Genomic DNA, 20631 nt, shown 5'->3' with positions numbered 1-20631 from the left:
TTTATTTGTCCTGGTCATGTATCGCCACGTAACCCAGGTAGGTGTCTCCCGTTCGAAAGAGATACGGTTAGAAATATGCAGATCTTTGCATATCAATAACCGTATCTGTTTCGAATTGTCCACGTTTTTTGGACAACCCGAGGATGCGCAGATGGTGTTAGTTTCCATGGTCTGCTCCGATCCGAGACAGAGTTTCGACAGTATCTTCCTATTGTTCTCCGGATACACAATCTCCCTGTCGGGACGTGTATTTGGAGAACAGCGGGGAGGTGCTGCCGAAATTCTGTTTCGGATAGGACCAGACCATGGGAACTAACACCATCTACGCATCCTCAGGTGGGATTAGGACCTATCCTTACCTATTAGATGGTAGGAACGACGTGTAGATGCAAGTCCATGGTTATATTTATTACTTGGTGATATATATGTTAGAGGATGGATGACCGTGAGTGGATGTACTCGGGCCGCCGGAGCGCCCGTGAGATTACCAGAGAATGGGTCGACAAGACCAAGGCTTTCATCAAGCAAGTATTTGACCAGGCTCCCGGAGCGCGTGCCGTTTTTTGTCCCTGCATCAACTATACAGACAAAGGAGGTGATGACTTCACATCTGGCTAGGCATGGATTTACGAAAAACTATACCCAGTGGACCCACCATAGTGAAGCCGGTCGTGTGAGAGAGGAGGTGGTGAGACCACGTGTCGAGGATTACAATGTTGATGCCGGGGTAGCAGCTTGGTTAGATGACTTTCACGAAGCACACTTCGCTGACGGACGTAGGCAGCAGCAGGAGGAGGAGCCAGAGGCAAGCGCAAAGGCGTATTACGACATGTTGTCTGCGACAGGGAAACCCCTTCATGGCCACACACAGATTTCAAAGCTTGATGGCATTTCACGCTTAATGGCCTTAAAGTCCCAGTTCAACCTCAGTCGAGAGAACTTTGATGAAATGTTGATAGTTATTGGCTCCATCCTTCCGGCCGGTCACCTTCTACCACAGAACATGTACGAATCAAAGAAGGTCCTTCGTGCACTTAAGATGCCATATGAGCAGATACATGCTTGTCCAAAGGGTTGCGTCCTCTTTAGAAAAGCACATGCGGATGCAAAGTACTGTCCAAAGTGTAAATCCTCTAGGTATCTAGAGGTAGACTCTTGTGATGGTGAGAAGAGGCAGAGTCCGTACCCCATGAAAATCCTACGGTTCCTTCCATTCATACCAAGGATCCAATGGCTATTCATGACAGAGGAGTCCGCGAAACAGATGATATGGCACAAAAATGGAAAAAGATACAGTCCTGAGAAGATGGTACATCTAGCCGATGGTGAAGCATGGCATCACTTTGATAACATTCATCGTAACAAAAGTGGGGAGGCACGTAATGTGCGTGTTGCACTGGCAACAGATGGGTTCAATCCTTATGGAATGATGGCTGCCCCATACACTTGTTGGCCCGTGTTTGTTATCCCTCTCAATCTCCCCCCTGGCGTCTCCTTCCAACGACAGAATGTGTTCTTGTCGTTGATAATTCTAGAACACCCTGGGAATAACATGGGTGTTTTCATGGAGCCTTTGTTCGATGAACTGGTCCATGCTTGGGACCATGGTGTATGGACATACGATCGAGCTACAAAGACAAACTTCAACATGCATGTTTGGTATCAATACTCCATGCATGACTTCCTAGCATATGGGATATTCAGCGCTTGGTGTGTTCACGGGAAGTTTCCATGCCCCTTGTGCAAGGCAGCTCTGTAGTTCAATTGGCTGCAGAAGGGCGGCAAATATTCCATGTTCGACAAACATCGACAATTCCTCCCTACTGAGCATCCATTCAGACGAGACATCAAGAACTTTACTAAAGGTGTCATGGTTACAAACCCCGCACCATAGATGATGACCGGTGCTGAGGTTCATGATCAGATAGATGCTCTCTGGATCAATGAAAAAGATGGTAGGTTCATGGGATATGGTGAGGAGCATATGTGGACTCATAAGTCGCCCTTGATGATGCCCCCCTATTATAATGACCTTCTTCTTCCACACAACATTGATGTAATGCACACCGAGAAGAATGTTGCTGAGGCGCTTTGGGCAACGATCATGGACATTAAGGATAAGACGAAGGATAATGTAAAGGCAAGACTGGACCTGGCAACGATATGTGATAGACCAAAGCAACACATGCAACCTCCTAGAAGCGGCAAGAAATGGACAAGGCCTAAGGCCGATTACAGATTGAAACCGGAACAAAAGAGAGAAGTATTAGAATGGTTCAAAACATTAATGTTCCCTAATGGGTATGCAGCGAATCTGAGGAGGGGAGTGAACTTATCTAACTTGCGAATCAACGGCCGGAAGAGTCATGACTATCACATATGGATTGAGTGTCTTCTTCCGACGATGCTCCGAGGCTATGTCCCTAAGAATGTGTGGAAGACGCTAGCTGAGTTGAGCTATTTCCTCCGCCAGCTTTGTGCCAAGGAGTTATCTCATAGCGTGGTTGCAGAATTGGAAAAAATAGCACCTGTGTTGCTCTGTAAGTTGGAGATGATCTTTCCACCCGGCTTCTTCAACCCGATGCAGCATTTGATTCTGCACCTCCCATATGAGGCATGAATGGGGGGGCCCGTGCAGGCCCATTGGTGCTATCCAATCAAGAGATGTCTAAAGGTTCTTCAGAAGAAATGCAGAAACAAATGCAAAATCGAGGCTTCCATGGCGGAGGCATTCGTTCTAGAGGAGGTTACTAACTTCACACAAGCATACTATGGTGACAAGCTTCCTAGCGTGCATAATCGACCCCCTCGTTACAATGCTGGTGAAAATGAATCAAAACTCAGCCTTTTCCAAGGGCAACTTGGAAGTGCGAGTGATGCGACCTCATTGTTGTTGAAAAATGAAGAGTGGCTCACAATCATTATATATGTGTTCACCAATCTTACCGAAATGGAGCCGTACATGCAGTAAGTGGCTTCTTGCACGAACTTGTTAATTAAATATGCCATCAACATTCTGCATCCAACCTCCTTGTTTCTCGTTGTTACAGGGAGTTTATTAATGAGAACTGGCATCTATCAAGGGAACCTACCCTGCAAGAACATGACACCATTCTTCATCAGGGTGCGAGAAATGGAATCTCCGATTTTATTTCTTGGTTCAAACAAAAGGTACTATGCAATTTAGCTCGTTCGCCGTTGACATTCCCAGTTGCTTGTACATTCCAATTTAACGATCTATCCTCCTTGACCTTGCAGAGCCAAACCGATTTGACTATGAATCCAGAGCTGAGATAGGTTGCCAATGGCTTTGAACATAGGGTCAAGTCATTTTCTGGTTATGATGTGAATGGATACCGATTTCACACAACAAGACACGAGCAGAGCCGGCCCAATCAAAGAACCACGAATTCTGGAGTTTTTACCGGCGGCCTTGATGGGGCTGAGTATTATGGAAGAATTGAAGAAATATACGAACTTAAGTTTCGTGGTCGCAAACCTCTTAACCTTGTCGTATTCAAATGCCATTGGTTTGATCCTCAAGAAACGAGACGAAGTCCTTCCCTTGGGCTAGTAGAAATTCGACAGGATTCCGTCTATGGCGGAAAGGATGTCTATATTGTGGCTCAACAGGCCACACAAGTTTATTATCTCCCCTACTCGTGCCAAAGGGACCCTCGTCTTCAGGGTTGGGATATTGTGCACAAGGTATCGCCGCATGGTAAAGCACCTTCCCCAAACGCCGAAGACTACAACTTCGACCCAAACACATATGATGGAGAGTTCTATCAAGAAGAGGGCCTACAAGGGACTTTTGAGATTGACTTAACCGGAGCTATGGAAATGGAAGTAGACAATGAAATGGATGTTGATGTGGACGAGGGGGATGAGGTGGAAAATGTGAAGGACTTGGCGTTACTTGAAGGATTACATATTGGCAATGGCAATGATGACATAGTTGCTCCTTTGGAAAGTGTTGAACATTTTGACATGGCTGATAGTGATGATGAGAGCTATGATCCAGCTAATCCCGATGGGGATGATTATTTCTAATACATGTAATATTATGTTATTTTTTAATTATGCTTTATTTATTTTGCATCTCTTTTTAATAATGTCTTGTTTATGATCCGTCTAATCTGATCTTATTGTTTATGTCTTGTAGGTGATTGTGCAAAGATGGCAGGCCGCAGAGCTTTGCGGGCGGTCAGGTCGCTTTACGACACGGGGGGCAGTACACCAGGGCCCTCAGGTGAAGCTGGGGGTCGGCACCACCTCAGGGGAGGAGGAGGAGGGTGGCCGGGAGGAGGCCTAGGGCGCCACCGCCTCAGCCTGCAGCAGCAGCAGCACCAGAGCCCGAGGAGGAGCGGGAGGAAGAGCAGGTGGACAAGCAAGCTCAGCAGGGAGAGGACAAGCTGTAGGCCGAGCAGGAGGCCGAGCAGCTGGACAAGCAGGAGGAGCGAGAGGACGAGCAGGAGGCCAAGGCAGGAGGTTCCAGTTCCACCAGAACCTCGGGTGTCTACCAACGAGGTCCGGCGAGCCTACCTGAACGGCCGATACCTGAGGCTCTACGCCCGGTCATTCGACCCATTGGGCAAAAGTATGTAACTTTTACATTTTTTCGCTCCTACATATGATAGAATCACAATGGAAACTAACAGTTTTTTCTTAATCACTTATGTAGGTCTTGGAAGGTCGTGGTCCCAGGTGCTCACAAAAGGTTGCCCAATGGCATCCTGGGTCTTCTCTGCAGGGAACACTTCCCAGGCTTGGTTCGCTACGCCGAAGCTCTGGAGCCAGCCTACACGTACGAGCACTACGTCGCCGCCCCTGATGCGGAGGACGAGACGGGCCGCACGTACGAAAGCGTGGCGGAGCGGGTTATGTGCGAGTTTTGGGTAAGTCTTCCTCCCACTACTTTGCTCAATACATTGCATTCGCTAGAGTTTCTTGAACCAGTGTATTGATACATCTTTTCTATATGCAGGACTTCTTCAAATGCGCCGAGGGCTACGAGGCGAGGGCGGCCAAGGCATCAGCCAAATCTTTTAGAGGTCGCATCTCAGACATGCATTACGAGGCGCGGCTCCAGGCCATCATCGATTACTGTGCCATCTACGAGCATCGGAAGGTAAAGAAAGAAGATGCAAGATTAATGCATCTGACCAAAGAGCAGTACCTGAAGGTAAATATACAACATCAATATTGATTTCTTCTAAGATTAGGTAGGCTTGAATTGTTCTTATATCTATCAATGTACTTGATGTCGTACAGGTGCCTCCTGGCCGGTGCGCCAATAAAACGTGGGCCTGGCAGATGATGGTCGACAAGTGGGTGAGTGGCAATTAGGCGGATAACCACACCGTCCTCCGGGAATGACGTTTGCTGATGCCAGGTGTATCACACCACTAGGGCAACCTTAACATCCACGAATTCGGGGCTAGATGGGTACGTGACTTGGTGTAGCTTCATTTATTCTTTCAGACGTTTATTCCTACATGATTTATAATCATCTTGCTGTTTTTCTCGCAGTCGGCTGCACATCAAAACCAGCCATGCGGAGAGCTCAAGTCATGGGTTCTGGCCCACAAGGGCAAGGCGACAGACAACATCAACTGGAACCCAGACGACCCAGCCGAGTCATTCACCAACGAGAGCATCCCCGAGCGCATCAGTCAGTACACCGAGGCGGCAAGGGGAGTCCATGGGGCAGACTAGGATCCGCACACCGTGGACATTGACGGCGACATCGTCATGAGGGTGGGAGGAGGCAAGAAGCATGGGCGGTACCTCATCAGCAACAGCACGCTCGACCCGCACACCACTCCCACTCTCTCACAGGTCCGGACAAGCAGCACGAGCGGTAGCATGCCCATACGCCCAAGGCAGGACACTTCGACGCATCGTGTGACAGCACTACAGGTTATTTCTGTTTTATTCGTTGTTCATTGGTTTTACATTCCTCGAAATTGCTTGTAACAATGCAGTGAAAAATTATAGGCCCAGGTGCATGTGCTCGAGGAGCATAAGGCTAGGGTGGAGGAAGAGCAATAGAGGGAGCGGGAGGCCGAGCGACAGAGGTGGGAGGCTGAGCGGGCGAGGTTTGACGCCTTGGCTCAGTACGTGGCAAGTCTTGGCGTCACGATGGGTCGTCTAGCGCCACTAGAGCTGTTCGCTCCTCCACCGCCTTACCCATACCCACCTTACTCATACGTGAGTTCAACTTCTCTAACAAAAGCTCTTTACTGTACATGTTGGCCATCGTGCCGTTGATGTGATGGGAGGCCTTCGTGCCGTTGATATATATGTGTGCCGGCCATCGTGCCGTTGATATGTGGTGGGCGGCCATCGTGCCGTTGGTTTTCTTGCAGGTTTTGGAAACCCCACCGTGCAGGGGAGGTGCTGCCGAAATTTTGATGTGTCTAGGCTTAGATTACAATTTTATACCTAGTTCTGCAAATTTTGACTTGTCTACGCTTAGATTACAATTATATGCCTTAGTATTACTATAATTACTAATTTTTCTTCTCCTTTGTGCAGAATCAATCGGCGGGTTCGAATGATGTGCCTGAGCAGCCGTCGTCGGGAGGGTCGTGGCACCAACTGTATCCACAACTTCCGCCGCATCAGCAGCCGTCGGGAGGGTTGGGGTACCAGCCGTATCCACACCTTCCGCCGCAGCAGTAGCCGCCGTCGGGAGGGTGGGAGCCTTGGGGGTGAGCCTGTTGTTCTTCATCATGTATTAGCACTTGGTGACATGAACTTGTGTGAGATGAACTTAACACTTTGAGATGGACATGTGTCGTTGGATTTGAGATGTTTAGATGGATTATAATGTGAGACATGTGATGTGGATGACATATTTGTGATATATGTGATGTGGATGATGTGTTATATTTGTGAAATATGTGTTGTTGAAGCTGGAAATATAAACAAAAATAAAAAAATGCTCTCTGGACTCTTTGCCGAGAGTAGGGCTCTCGGCAAATCTGCCTCTTTGCCGAGAGCCTACCTCTCGGCAAATCTGCCTCTTTCCCGAGAGCTTGGTGGTCGGCTCTCGGCAAACCTTTTTTTTTAACACCACCTCTGTCGCAAATCTTTTTTTTGAACAATTCTTTGCCGACGGTCGCTCTCGGCAAAGAAGTTCTTTGCCGACGGTCGCTCTCGGTAAAGAAGCTGCCACACCGTTAGCGATCGTTTGGCCATTACTAGGACGCGCCAGTTTGCCGAGAGCTAGAGTTTGCCAAGAGCCTTGACATTACTCTCGGTAAATATTTTGCCGAGAGGGGCTCTCGGCAAAGAATCCTTTGCCGGTAGATGTTTTGCTGACGGCTCTTTGCCGAGAGCTGCTCTCGGCAAATAGTTTGCCGAGCGTGAACTTGTCTTTGCCGAGAGCTTCGGGCTCTCGGCAAAGGCCGGGAGTCCGGTAGTGTGTAGAAAATAGTCTTTTTTTTTGTTACAGTGCATGCACCCAAAACTATATAAACCATGGATGCCTACATGAGCAATATGGCTGCGTACTTCTCCTGACGCTGCGCCATGCACACAGCTAGCCATGCCATGCACACACAGGGTACGGTGTAGCGCTATCTAGCTGCTAGCGTAGGATCCGGTATGCTTTGACCGCGTTTATTTCAAGTGCACACAACAACACAACAGGAACTGTCGAGAGTGTGCGCTAGCTGCTTGAAAATTAATTGGGTGAACATGGATGCATTTGGTTTGGCAGAGACCCATAACAGCGTTTGGTGTCAACTGTACAGTAGCCATGACACGGACACATGCTAGAGGGGCCGGGGGCCGGTATTCCATTTGCTGTGTGCTAGCTGAAACAGTATATATACCCCCGGCCCACGCGGCCCCGAAATAAATTAACATGTCTATTTTAACACTTAACTTTATTCTAAAAAAATTGATTAATTTTGTATAAAAAATATCAATATTTATGACATAAAACTATTATCAGTTGCTGAAAATCAATTCTGTAGTTGTGCACATAAATGTTAGCATTAATTCTTCACTATAAGTTAGTTCAAATTAATTAATATAATTTGACTTAAGAAGATTTATTTTAGGATGGAGGGAGGACTGAGAGAGGGAGAGTTTGGGAGCAATATATGTAGTATTAGCGCGCGTATGCAATATACTTAGAACACCTCCAATAGTAACTGCAAGTGGGGGCGGTGGTGCGGGGGGTGGAGAGGCCCATGGGGGTGGCGTTGCTGTGGAGAGGACCCCGAGGGTGGTGGCGTGGCCCGTGGGACGATGGCGCAGGCGTCAAAGAAGCCCCAGAGGGTTGCAGAGAGGACCATGGTGGCAGCGGCGCGTGCAGCAGACTGGCGACCCATTGGGGGGGGGGGGGGGGGGTCGTGCACAGGACACTCGGGAGCGGTAGCGTGTGGGAAGGAAGACGAGAGTATAACGATTAGATTGAAGGGTCGGACGGGTTAGCTAGGGTTTGGGGAACTTTTGTTATGTCCGGTGTGGGACTCACAAGCATGGCCTTTTAGCGCGCGTTGCCAATTTTCGCGTGAGGCTCCCGCAAGGGGAGGAAAAGATAGGTCCTGACGGTCAGGGAACTGACAGAAATACCTCTCCTGATAGTTTCTGACCGATAGGGTTTTTTGATTTATTCCTAATGGTTTTCATATTTACTGTCGGCGGGCAGCAACCGACAGGAGTATTTCACACTGATAGGAGTTTTTCCTCCTTATTCTTGTCTTGAGTTTGGTAGTGTAAGGTAGCTCTAAATATATTATTTTGTATTTTAATAGAAGAGATGATAGAGGAAAACCTATCTCTTAAAATTAATCAAGAGTTAGCCTCATGCACACACTCCAAAATCATGTAAAAATTACGGTTGTCATGTAGGGCTATTCATATATGAACAATATGCTAAAAATTAAAACCATTAATTGGAGAAGTTGCCTTAGAATTAGTAACTCTATCTCATATTGTTCATGGTGCCCTTGTGCGGCAACATGAAGGGAGCTCTAGCTATAGGTTGGGGCTGGCCATACCACCGCATTAATGTTAGCTGGTGCAGTATTATTGTACCTCCTACACATTCAACTGTTTTGATTTCTCGGTAACTTCAGTGTCAAGATGATGGAGTACTACAGTTTACTAGCTAGTCAGTGATGGAGAGTGTGACAGGGCGACTGGTCGTCGGCAATCTTACTACTCCTCCACCTTTTCCCCTCTTTAGTCTACTTGATGAGAGTTGTTCGATCAATCCCAACTAAAATTCGTTGAGGTGGAACAAAAGTTATACACATGGAACACACCATAAAATTAAAGTTGTTCGCCTGACCTGCTAGCTTAACCAAAATTATTCAATTGTTACAAGAGTTTGTAAGTGAGGGGAAAATATATATAATAAAATGCAAAGACATGGAACAAAATGTTAATAAGCTTGGAAGAAAACGGTAAGGGTTCAACTAGTATTAGGGTAACCACAATGTATTTCGACTAAGTAGTCCATATGAGCAGATCCCCTGACAGTGGTCTGTTACTATTTCGGTTGCTACAGTTTGAAATGTTCAGATGATCTATATGGATGGGCCCACTAACAATAAAAAATGATTTATGCATGGGAGCATCAATGGCAGGACCAAAGGAGAGAGACGATGGAGAGAAAGAAATATTTTTTATTTTTTTCTAAAAAAAGTAAATATTTTAAGTTTTTCTCAAAAGGTAATATTTTTATTGATTATGGATAGCTTTTAACTATTTTATGGCTAGCTCCTCATGTAGTCTATACAGAATAATTTAATCGATATTATCTGCTTTTGAAGCACAATGTGGTTGCTCTAATAAACAAAGGAAAGTAAGTGCTATTACTAATACCAAATTAATTAGCTAGCAATAATGTTGATTATACACCTACAAATCAATTTATTACATGTAACAAAAGATTTTCATGGATGTAACAACTTAAAATATTACAAGGAACAACGGCAAGTAGCTAAAAGTATCAAAGAACGCGAAAGGGTCTCTAGCCTAGTGGTTAGAGCACCCGAGTATAGCACCTAGTAGACCTGGGTTCGACTCCGCATGGGAGCGAATTTAAACAGGTTTGCATTATTAAAAAAATTAAAAAAAAAGATGCTGGGGCTTCCCTTGCTAACTTCGGTCAAAAAAAGTATCAAAGAACATTTTAAGATCGTAAAATGGCTTTCCATTAGCATAACAATTCATTTTACGAATAATGGAATGAATTAAGACATACTTACTTCAAAGCATCGATAGGACAAATTACATGTAAGTTGTTTACATCTAAGACGGTGTTTGGTTCAGCGAATGGTAACACATAGGAAATGAAATCACATACCACTGTAATAGGAGTGGTTCAATCTTTATCTGGAAATGGAAATATGATATGATAATTACTAATTACAGGCGGTGGGAAACAAACATTTGTACATTTTAGCCAACCAAACGGCTCGTAGTTCCTAGTTAACTCAGATACATAAGAGCCGGATCAACGGTCCTCAAACTGCTTGATAGTGTCACCTATGTATCTCCCAACTATTTGGGTCCTTAAATTTGTTACTAGTTAGGTCGTCATTCATGTTCTGGTCATCTTCAACCAATGTTAATATCTTTCTTGTAGATTTTTTTTAAAAAAATGGTGCTACATGTGGTTTAGCATCTACGTGACATATATATATATGCGCATCACCGTTTTTTTTACAATTCATGGTTTATATATATCGTAAGTTTGTAGAAAAAAAAAAGTCTCATGGGATGGGACCTACATGCCATCCTCAGACGAAACTATCTTCTCTGTGAACGTGATGGACAAAGGAATCATATGTTAATCAATTCTATTTGAACCTTGAGTGACATAGTTAAGTGTTATTGTGTTAACAAGTTTAGGGATCCAGCTCAAAATATGAAAAATAGCAGTTCGGAGGCATAGATACAAGAATCGCTCATACTTTTTACATTTTTGTAATCTATGTAATATAGAATGTATAGTTTTTTTTTTTAGAAACGTATAAAATGCATATATATGTTTCTTTTGATGAAATATATATGTTATTCTGGAACCTTCAGTGAATTTAATTTATGCACCACCTCCACTAGGCCGTTGCTAACAGCCCACCTTCAGGCCCACGAAGCTTCTCACAGGCTCGCTCACTCACAGGCTGCAGCCCAACTAAATTTGTTTCAGCCCAGCAGAGAGACCAGCCTCCAGTCCGCCTGCGTGCTCCCGTCCGGCGACCGCCCCCGGCCGGCGGCGTGCCGGAAGGGCGGAAGGCGCATTCTCCACGGTCCAGCCAATGCTTCTGGTCCAGATGAGGGTTGGTCAGGTGGCCGAGCGCCGGCGGCTGGCCTCTGACTGATCCGGTTTCCCCTCGCGCGGCCATCACCTGCGCCGGTCCACCACCGCGCGCACCCGGGGCCGCATCCCTGACCGTGCCCTGGCCATCCCCCACCTCGTCGGAGCCTGCAGGTCGCGGCTTGTCGTGGTAAATAAGCTCTCTTCCCTCTTCTGTTAGACTTGAGCACGCAGGGCAAAATGATGTGGAAGTGGAACTGCAGTGATTTATCAGTCTAGCCTCTAGCGACTTTGCGATCTATCAAATTCTCGTTGATTCCTGTCCATGTATTCAATTGAGTACAATGTCAACTGTGATTTTCAGATCAAATGGGCCTACTATTGTGTTTCAGTGTTTGTAGCATATCCAAATTAGCCAAAGTGCCAAACCAAAGACCTCCACGCTTTACTCTTTTTTTTTTTAATTGACAGAAAGTTCCAATCACGAGCCACAAAACCCTATCCTGCTTTATTTGTAGAGGCATGAAAAGAAGCATCCACATTAGTTTTGTAATCATCCATTGGAGGTGGCTTCTATTTTGACATTGAAGCGTACATTTGTTCTGAATTGAGCGGCAAATTTTTCAAACTCCAGTAGAAAAAAGGAGATGGAGCCACAGATCTCATCACTAGTGGTCATCTTTCCTCTTGCATTGGCCTTACTACGTGCTGACTGCTGACCACCACCGCCAGAGCCATATGAATACCTTTGCCTGCTCTTCTTGTTCTAAATTCAGAATCTTCAGTACAGTTTCTTGCCCTGATGCACTATGACTCCAGTTCGTCCAGGTTTATTATACGCCAAACTCCGTGGCCTTTTTACATTTAAAGAACAAGTACCCACAATCTTTGCCCAGCCGGTTACATATAGGCGGCTAATTTTTCAAACTCCAGTAGAAAAAAGGAGACGGAGCCACAGATCTCATCACTAGTGGTCATCTTCCTCTGGCATTGGCCTTATTACGTGCTGACCACCACCGCCAGAGCCATATGAGAATACCTTTGCCTGCAGAATCTTCAGTACAGTTTCTTGCCCTGACGCGCTATGACTCCAGTTCGTCCAGGTTTATTATACGCCAACACTCCTTGGCCTTTCTATATTTAAAGAACAAGTGCCCACAATCTTCGGCCAGCCTTCCACGCTTTACTTGGTTACACACATTGGTTGCTTCATTTAATTATGCTAGCCACTAGGCCAAAACCCCAGCGCTGGTCAGGTCAGAGTATTCCACGCCAATTGTTCTTCGAGTTCGAATGCACTGTCTAATGACATTGACCCCAACGTTTGTCACCTTATACCTAGTAAATATGAATAGTCCAAGGGGACAATTCCAAAGGGAACACACTGAACATTCCCATAGTATTCGGTTCAATTCGGACCACTCAACCTGTAACTTTGTGTTTGCCATGAATCATTCCAAGCATCGCATTGTCCTGGTATGTGAAGTTAGCTAGTTATCTTATCCTTATCTGTCCATCCATGGTGTAAATTACAGTTCTATAAATGTTGCAGCCTCTCAACTAGAGAAGTTACTCCAGCTAACACCGGAACACTAGTTACTACATGCCTGAGTATAACGAGCGAGCCTTAGGATATCAGAGAATGGTGTGTATGCCTTCTGTGCAGGATCAGGTGCGGCTTGTCCCGGCTCTGTATCAGTGTGCAACACATGTAAGTGAGGGATCCATCGGAAAGACTAACGATAGTCTTAGTGAGATAAAAAGGCTCTCCTCCATAGTTGATGGGCCGCTGCAGCGTCTGTCCCAGATTATGGCTGACAGCCTAGCTCGCCGTCTTCTCTTGTCTTGTGAGGGCCTTACTGGTTCCCTCATTCATCCATCTGACTACTTTGAGCAGTCGAGCATTCAGTCTGCTCGTTATAACTTTGCTAGCCTCAGTCCCTACCTCAAAACTGGCTTTGCTACTATCAACCAGGCCATCCTTGAAGCAATGGAGGTTGAAAAGGTCATGTACTTTGGATATTCTTGCCAATGCAAATATCCTTGCTATACAGTCTTTTCTCTATCTTAGCTTGTATTGCTCTATTTTGTGCTAAAATTTAAGTAAAAACTTGTATGTTTTTTCCCTGAACTTTCATCTCTAACTTTTTTCTTTCTCATGAAAGCCAAATTGCTAGTGTCCTGCTTCAGTGTCAAAACTGTTTCTTGCTTGCTTTCTCATAAAGCTGATCTAATATCAACACTTTATCAAAAGATATATCTTTTTCTCCAATACATCATAGTCAAAACCCACTTTGATGCAGTTTCCATAAACTCTTGAAACTTTGATATGCTAATATATGAAGAAATTGAAGTTTCAATATCTACAGAAAGACCACTACACTACAATTAATTTGTCCTGAGATTTCGTTTTAGTCCTTTTAGAGTACCAGATGCCGTGCTATGTCCCAATGATTTATTAAAGACATTTGAATTACCATTATACTAGCATCTTTCTTGACTCTATCTATGTATCCAAACCATGGTGTATAGTTATATCACATGTTCAAATAACTTTATAGATTTTCTAAAAAGTTACATGTAAAGTAGCGATTCAAATTTTATTTGTGTCTAGCGAGTAGTACTTTATGATAAAGTAGTTTTTATCAAGACTACATACATACCTATGAGCTTCTGATGACAATTGTATTTCAGGTTGTCCGCATTATCGACTTGTCCTGCTCAGCCTCCCACCCACGTCAGTGGCTCAAGCTCCTTCATGGCTTCCATGGGCGCCCAGGGGGGCCACCTGAAGTACGCCTTACAGTTGTCCATGATGACAATGACTTTCTGGCCAACATGAAGGCATTGCTCTCTAAGGAAGCTGATATGCTCAAAATCCCATTCCAGTTTAATGATGTAAATGGCAGGCTTGAGACCTTGGACTTCAGTAACCTCCGTGATGTCCTAGGGATAAAATATGGTGAGGCGATTGCGATCAACTGCTCTCTACAGATGCATCGCCTGCTCGTGGTTGATGACAATGTCAGCTGTACTGCTATTGATCAGCTCCAGAAAATGGCAAATGCTGCGCAGCTTAAGCAGATGGCTAGCTCAGTGTACAGCCCAGCCTCCATACTGAACTATCCACGAACACCGTCCCCTCTTTTGTTGGCAAGCTTCCTCAATGCCATCCATACGCTCAAACCAAACATCATGCTGGTGATGGAGCAAGATGCAAACAACAACGCCTTGTTGTTCTCCGACCGGTTTGTTGAGGCACTTAACTATTATGCAGCCCTCTTTGACAGCTTCAATGCAATGGCTGCTGCCAACTCGCAATGGGCCAATGAGCGGACGCGGGTAGAAAGGATGATCTTGGGGGAAGAGATCAAGAACATATTACTGTGTGAAGGAGTCAATCGGCACGAGCGGCATGAGAGGCTGAGGCAGTGGGAAATGTACATGGATGCATCAGGGTTTCACCATGTTCCGCTCAGCTTCGATGCCATTAGGGAGTGTGAACTGAAGCTCCTGAGCTTCGGGTTGAATGGATGTCAGTACCAGGTTGAAAGTGATAGCCTTTTGTTGGGATGGAGTTCCACACGTCTCTACTCTATATCGGCATGGAGGCCAAAGAAAGGCTCAACCTCTGGGAGCAGAGAGCATATGTTAGTTCAGCGTCAAATGGTATGGCCACACTGTTAGGCCTATCTGTTGATAGTGATTTCTTTCTCCATTTTGCTGGTGCTGTGGAGGATATGTCTGGCAGTTCTATGCTCTAGCTGATCAATCCTCTGTGACGATCTCTTTTCTTTCTTTTAGAATAGCGAGAACCATTTCGTGTGAAGCATAGTGATGTGTAGATGAAAATATTGTAACCGAGCTGAATCGGAAGAAGTGTCTAAGTTAATTCATAATAGCAATTTTGGATTGCTCTCCATCAGTTCCTAGTTTTTGACATCTCTTTTTAAGGGAGCTGTTTTCATGTAAAATGGTGTTGTTGCCTTTACCTTGGTTCTGTTGTGTTCTTTTTTTGGCTATCCATATGGACCAGCAGAAGAGAACAAAATTGGAACAAGATTGGTTTTGAAATTGGCGAAGCATATACGCATGCCAAGAGACTGGACAATTTCTGGTGCATAGGATGGACAGGTTTTCCTTGCAAACGAAACAAGAGCACACTGGGTCGGCCCCCCCTGATTAAAGTTTCTGTAAAATAAGAAGCAGAAATTAGCATTATAGGTGGAAAACAAAAGCATGTGGTCAAATTTGAACGAGTACTCCAAGAAACGGCCACCTTGCAATCACCTATACCATTTGTTTTGTAAAGCTGACAAAACTGAAGTGTTTGCTTCTTGTCCTCGGGGAAACTCTAGCCTGCACATGAATGCAGATTTTGGAGCCATGTCTGCACAGCATTTGAACCTCACTGGTTGCTCATGGAAAACAAATATATATCTCCATATAGCTAGAGAGTTTCCTGCCAAACATTTTTGTATCAATCAGACACTAGCTATGCAATTTTGTATATATTCTGCATAGTACGCCTGCAGCAATAGCCTGAAGGGGTTGAATTGATCGCAAAATTGTCTGGTACTCCTGATCCAAAACGCTGCAGATAAGTTCCAAGCGAATATCTCCAAAGCAGCTTAGTTATTCCACCGAGATGCAGACGACATGGCTTAGCCCTTGCCGCACATGCATCCAATTTCTGCGTCGTCGCTTCTGCACCCCATGACAAGGTCACCACCTAGGAACGTATGAACTCGAGACCTTGCAGCAGGCTTGCATTGCAACATTTGTCGCTATACCAAGATCCAAGCCCAACAATGGCGTGCTCGATCGCCTTCATATCCAGCGCAGCGATCCATTGACCCAGAAGCCCCGTCCGTCCGTCCGTCCAAAGCTGAAAGCTTGGTGAGGATTTCGATCGCTCAGCGGTCTGGACATGGAGATGTTCCAGGAGGACACGTTGTCGTCGGCGACGTCGTCGCCGGCGTCGTCGCTGTACACGCCGTCGCCGAACGGGCATGGCGGGCTCGGGTCGTCGTGGGTGCAGGAGCTGAGCCACGACCAGCAGGGCCTGCGCCTCATCAACCTGCTTTACCAGTGCGCGGCGGAGGTGGCGGCGGGCGCCTTCGACCGCGCCAACTTCTACCTGGAGCAGATCACGCAGCTGGCGTCGCTGGACGCGCCCCACACGCTGCAGCGGCTCGCCGCCGTCTTCGCCGACGCGCTGGCGCGGAAGCTGCTGAACCTGGTCCCCGGCCTGTCGCGGGCGCTGCTGTCCACGGGGGGCAACTCCGCGGAGGCGCACCTGGTGCCCGCCGCGCGGCGCCACCTCTTCGACGTGCTGCCGTTCATGAAGCTGGCGTACCTGACCACCAACCACGCCATCCTGGAGGCGATGGAGGGCGAGCGGTTCGTGCACGTCGTCGACCTCTCCGGCCCCGCCGCCAACCCGGTGCAGTGGATCGCGCTGTTCCACGCCTTCCGCGGCCGCCGCGGGGGGCCGCCGCACCTCCGCATCACGGCCGTGCACGACGGCAGGGAGTTTCTGGCCAACATGGCCGCCGTGCTCGCCAAGGAGGCCGAGGCGTTCGACATCCCGTTCCAGTTCAGCGCCGTGGAAGCCAGGTTGGAGGAGCTGGACTTCGACGCGCTCCGGCACGTCCTCCGCGTCAGGTCCGGCGAGGCGCTGGCCGTCAGCGTGGTGGGGCAGCTGCACCGCCTCCTGGCGGCCGACGACGCCGGCGGCGGCAGGAGCAGCAGGCACGTCCCCGGCAGCAGCTGCCTGACCCCGGTGCAGATCATCGCGCGGTCCAGCCCCAGCAGCTTCGGCGAGCTGCTGGAGCGGGAGATCAACACGCGGCTGCAGCTGAGCCCGGACTCGTCGGCGGTGCTCTCCATGTCGCCGCAGTCGTCGTCGCTGTCGCCGGCGAACCAGCAGCAGCAGCAGAGGGAAAAGGCGAAGCTGGGGAGCTTCCTGCGTGCGGTGCGGGCGCTGTCGCCGAAGATCATGGTGGTGGTGGAGCCGGAGGCGAACCACAACGCGGCAACGTTCCTGGAGCGGTTCGAGGAGGCGCTCAACTACTACGCGTCGCTGTTCGACTGCCTGGAGCGAGCGTCGGCGGCGCAGGCGCACCGGTGCGCGGGGGAGCGGGCGCGCGCCGAGCGGCTGGTGCTCGGGGAGGAGATCCGCGGCGTGGTGGCGCGGGAGGGCGCGGAGCGGAAGGAGCGGCACGAGCGGCTGGCGCAGTGGGCGCGCCGGATGGAGGCCGCCGGGATGGAGCGCGTCGGCCTCAGCTACGCCGGCATGATGGAGGCGAGGAAGCTTCTGCAGAGCTGCGGGTGGGGCGGCGGGGACTACGCGTACCAGGTGGCCCACGACGCCCGGGGCGAGGCCTTCTTCTTCTGCTGGCACCGCAAGCCGCTGTACTCCGTCTCCGCCTGGAGGCCGTCGTGCCGGCACACCTAGCTAGCTGAGCTCGGTTAACCATGGCCATCGCAGGTGCTGCACTGCATGCATGAACGCACGTGTCTACTAAACTGTATGTAGCATTCACTCGACGATCGTGCCATATTTGCGTCTTCGATCTCGATCCCATTACGGTGTGCTCCCTTGAATTTATTTGACTGTCGTTTGAAGTGTGCAATTTTTTTTCCCGCCGACACAACAACAAATTGATCGTCTCTCCTCCACAATCATAAGGGGATTTGCTAAAATTCAGGTGCTAGAATTTTACTATTTTAAGTTTCTTTCATGCCACGGTTATTGCATATATTTTATATTAAAATTATAGTTTTAGTTCGTTGTAATTTATGTAGGCATAATTTATAATTTTTGGTTTTCAGGAATAAAAAACCCGTTAGACAAAACTACAGACCCAACAAAATCTGATATGTGATGGCGCAAAGACAATTAACAATTTACATTTATTCCTATAGTCAGACAGAGACAAAAATTTGATGATACAAAAGATAAATAACAAATCACAAAAATACCAATTTACTTCCATATTAGTTGATTGTACAATAGTATTGTCTGAAATCATCTTAAAATTTGGGAACCTGAAATATAGTACGCCATTTTAAAGGGGAAATGCTATTTGTACCGAAGTTGTTTAGAGATGTGACTATGTATCGCCCTGGTTATAGGGTCGGTGGGTTGAAGTTGTCTAGAGATGGTCGGTGTATTCCTCTTAGTTGTGCGGCTTATGAACCCAAATTTTGCATGGTTTTTTTACTCATAGATGTACGATTTTTAGACTCGGTTTTCCTTGTAAACTAAGCGTGTTTCTCATCTTCTAATAGCATTTATGGAAAGTAAAAAGTTTTACGTTCTTTCAAAAAACAAAATTGCTATTTGTCAAGCGCGTGTATTTTTTGCATCTTTTTCTAGTGACACTTGGCGGCTGTCCGATCCAGATCAAACCATGTTGAAATTGCCCTCAACCTTATGTGCCATCTCACACCTCTCATAGATGTGCTCGCCCCCGTCTCCTTGCTTAGACCACCACCTGCCTTGTCCACGAGTCCATTATGCTCTCATCTCCATTTTAGAGGAAATGCTATTTGTACCGAAGTTGTTTAGGGATATGGCTACCTACCTCCTAGTTATAGGATTGGAAGTTGTGTACAGATGGTCGATGTACACCTCCTAGTTGTGTGATTCATGAGCCAAGTTGTGTGTGCTTTTTTACTCATAGGTGTACGTTTTTAAACCTAATTTTCCTCCTAAACTAAACTCGATCATTTCTTCTTCTAATAATATTTACTACAAAAGTAAAAAAATTCACCGTTCTTTTTGAGAGAAAAAAGATGCTATTTGCCAAGCACGTGTATTTTCGCATCTTTTAAGTGAACCTTCGTAGTTGTCCGATCCAGATCAATTTTTTTATTTTTAACACTTTTTTTAAACTATTTTCAAATCTGACACTGTTTTTTTTTCAAATCTAACACTTTTGGACGCGTCTATTCGCATGGCGCGGCGAATTCAAGCAGACGCGCCATGCAGGGGGCGCGGCAGGGGTGACAACGTGGCAACGTCCCGTCTCGCTAATTTCTGGCAGCGTCAGAGGAAGAAGGAGGTATGTGACAAGGTAAAGGCTCTATATTGTGTACGTACATAGCACCAGTTCAAGGAGACAAAGAGAGAACTAGACAAGATGCTAAATAAAGCGGGCAAGGCCTGGTTAGAGGCGCAGATGGAACATAAGACCAAGTGGACGTTAGCATATGACGAGGGGGTTTCAGGTATGGCATCATGACCACTAACTCCTCGGAATCTTTCAACCGTGTATTCACCGGAGTTCGATCGTTGCCTGTGTCTGAAATTGTTGAGTTCTCCTTTCATAACTGCAACGAATATTTTATCAAGAGGTGGAAACTTACGCAGAGGAATATAGCTGAGCAGGGGTGATTTGAAAAGGCTAGAGCAGAACATTTGTACGAGGCCGAGGAATTGGCCAAGCAGCACACCGTCGAGCCGTATGGACCCCGCCGCCATATCTTTAGTGTACAGGCAAGGTTGGCACAAGCTTGGGCGGCGAACGTTATGGTGGACGAAACTATCGAGTTGATCTTGACAAAGTAGTGTGCAGTTGCAACGTCCCTCAGATCATGCATTCCCCTTGCTCTCATATGATCACGGCCTGCAGGGTTCGCGGGTATAACTTTGAGGATCTGCCATATATGTCACCCTTGTATCTCTGTTCGAACACCGTTAGTATTTGGGAGAGCAGCTTCGAGCCATACCTTGACCCGACACAGTGGCCACCTTATCATGGTTATGACTACGTGCCACATCCGGATCTAATGAAGGTAGGCAATGGTAGGAGGAGGATGAAGCGACTCAAGGGGGACATGGACGCTATGAGAGGGTACGGCGAAGACATGTACGGAGGGGGAGACTTCAACGAGACCCGTGGCAGGAATCTTTGCTCTGTTTGTAAAGAGCCTGGTCACAAGGCTAGCAGGCATAGAAGACAAGGGCAGCAAGTGCATATAGCATACATTTTATTATATTAATGTTAATTGTTTGCTATGCTATTTAAAACTACTATGTTAGTACCAATTATGATATATGTTTATTCTCTCATTTTGCATAATAGTTTATTTCTTTTATATTTACTTTGTTTTTATGCACTTATGTTCCATCATATTATAGTACTCTTAATGTTTGTTCTAACACATCCATTTGAAATTTGAACCAGGATGGAGGATCATCATCCATAGTACCCTATTCTTGAGGTGCACTACGACAAGGACCACCGAGCCAAGCACCTATCGGAGCTTCAGGAGGACTTGCTACCTCTTAGACTACGCACGCACTAGCCGCACCGCTGGGACGAGCGATACCG

The 20631-nt window shown here is 46.8% G+C and overlaps 2 protein-coding genes across 2 annotated transcripts; both read left to right on the top strand.

Annotated features, from left to right (window-relative positions):
- Positions 1 to 12929: 12929 nt before the first annotated feature.
- Positions 12930 to 15147, top strand: LOC136506467 (scarecrow-like protein 3). The gene is made up of 2 exons (XM_066501398.1): positions 12930 to 13292; positions 13982 to 15147. Exons 1-2 carry the CDS (start codon positions 12930 to 12932, stop codon positions 14972 to 14974), a joined length of 1356 nt encoding a protein of 451 aa, XP_066357495.1. The 3' UTR covers positions 14975 to 15147.
- Positions 15148 to 16078: 931 nt separating this feature from the next.
- Positions 16079 to 17863, top strand: LOC136509674 (scarecrow-like protein 3). Its single transcript, XM_066504416.1, has one exon. It carries the CDS (start codon positions 16218 to 16220, stop codon positions 17745 to 17747), a length of 1530 nt encoding a protein of 509 aa, XP_066360513.1. The 5' UTR covers positions 16079 to 16217; the 3' UTR covers positions 17748 to 17863.
- Positions 17864 to 20631: the final 2768 nt, after the last annotated feature.

This window comes from Miscanthus floridulus, chromosome 15, assembly GCF_019320115.1.
Source record: "Miscanthus floridulus cultivar M001 chromosome 15, ASM1932011v1, whole genome shotgun sequence".
NCBI lineage: Eukaryota > Viridiplantae > Streptophyta > Magnoliopsida > Poales > Poaceae > Miscanthus > Miscanthus floridulus.
This window is presented reverse-complemented; position numbering and strand designations above follow the sequence as displayed.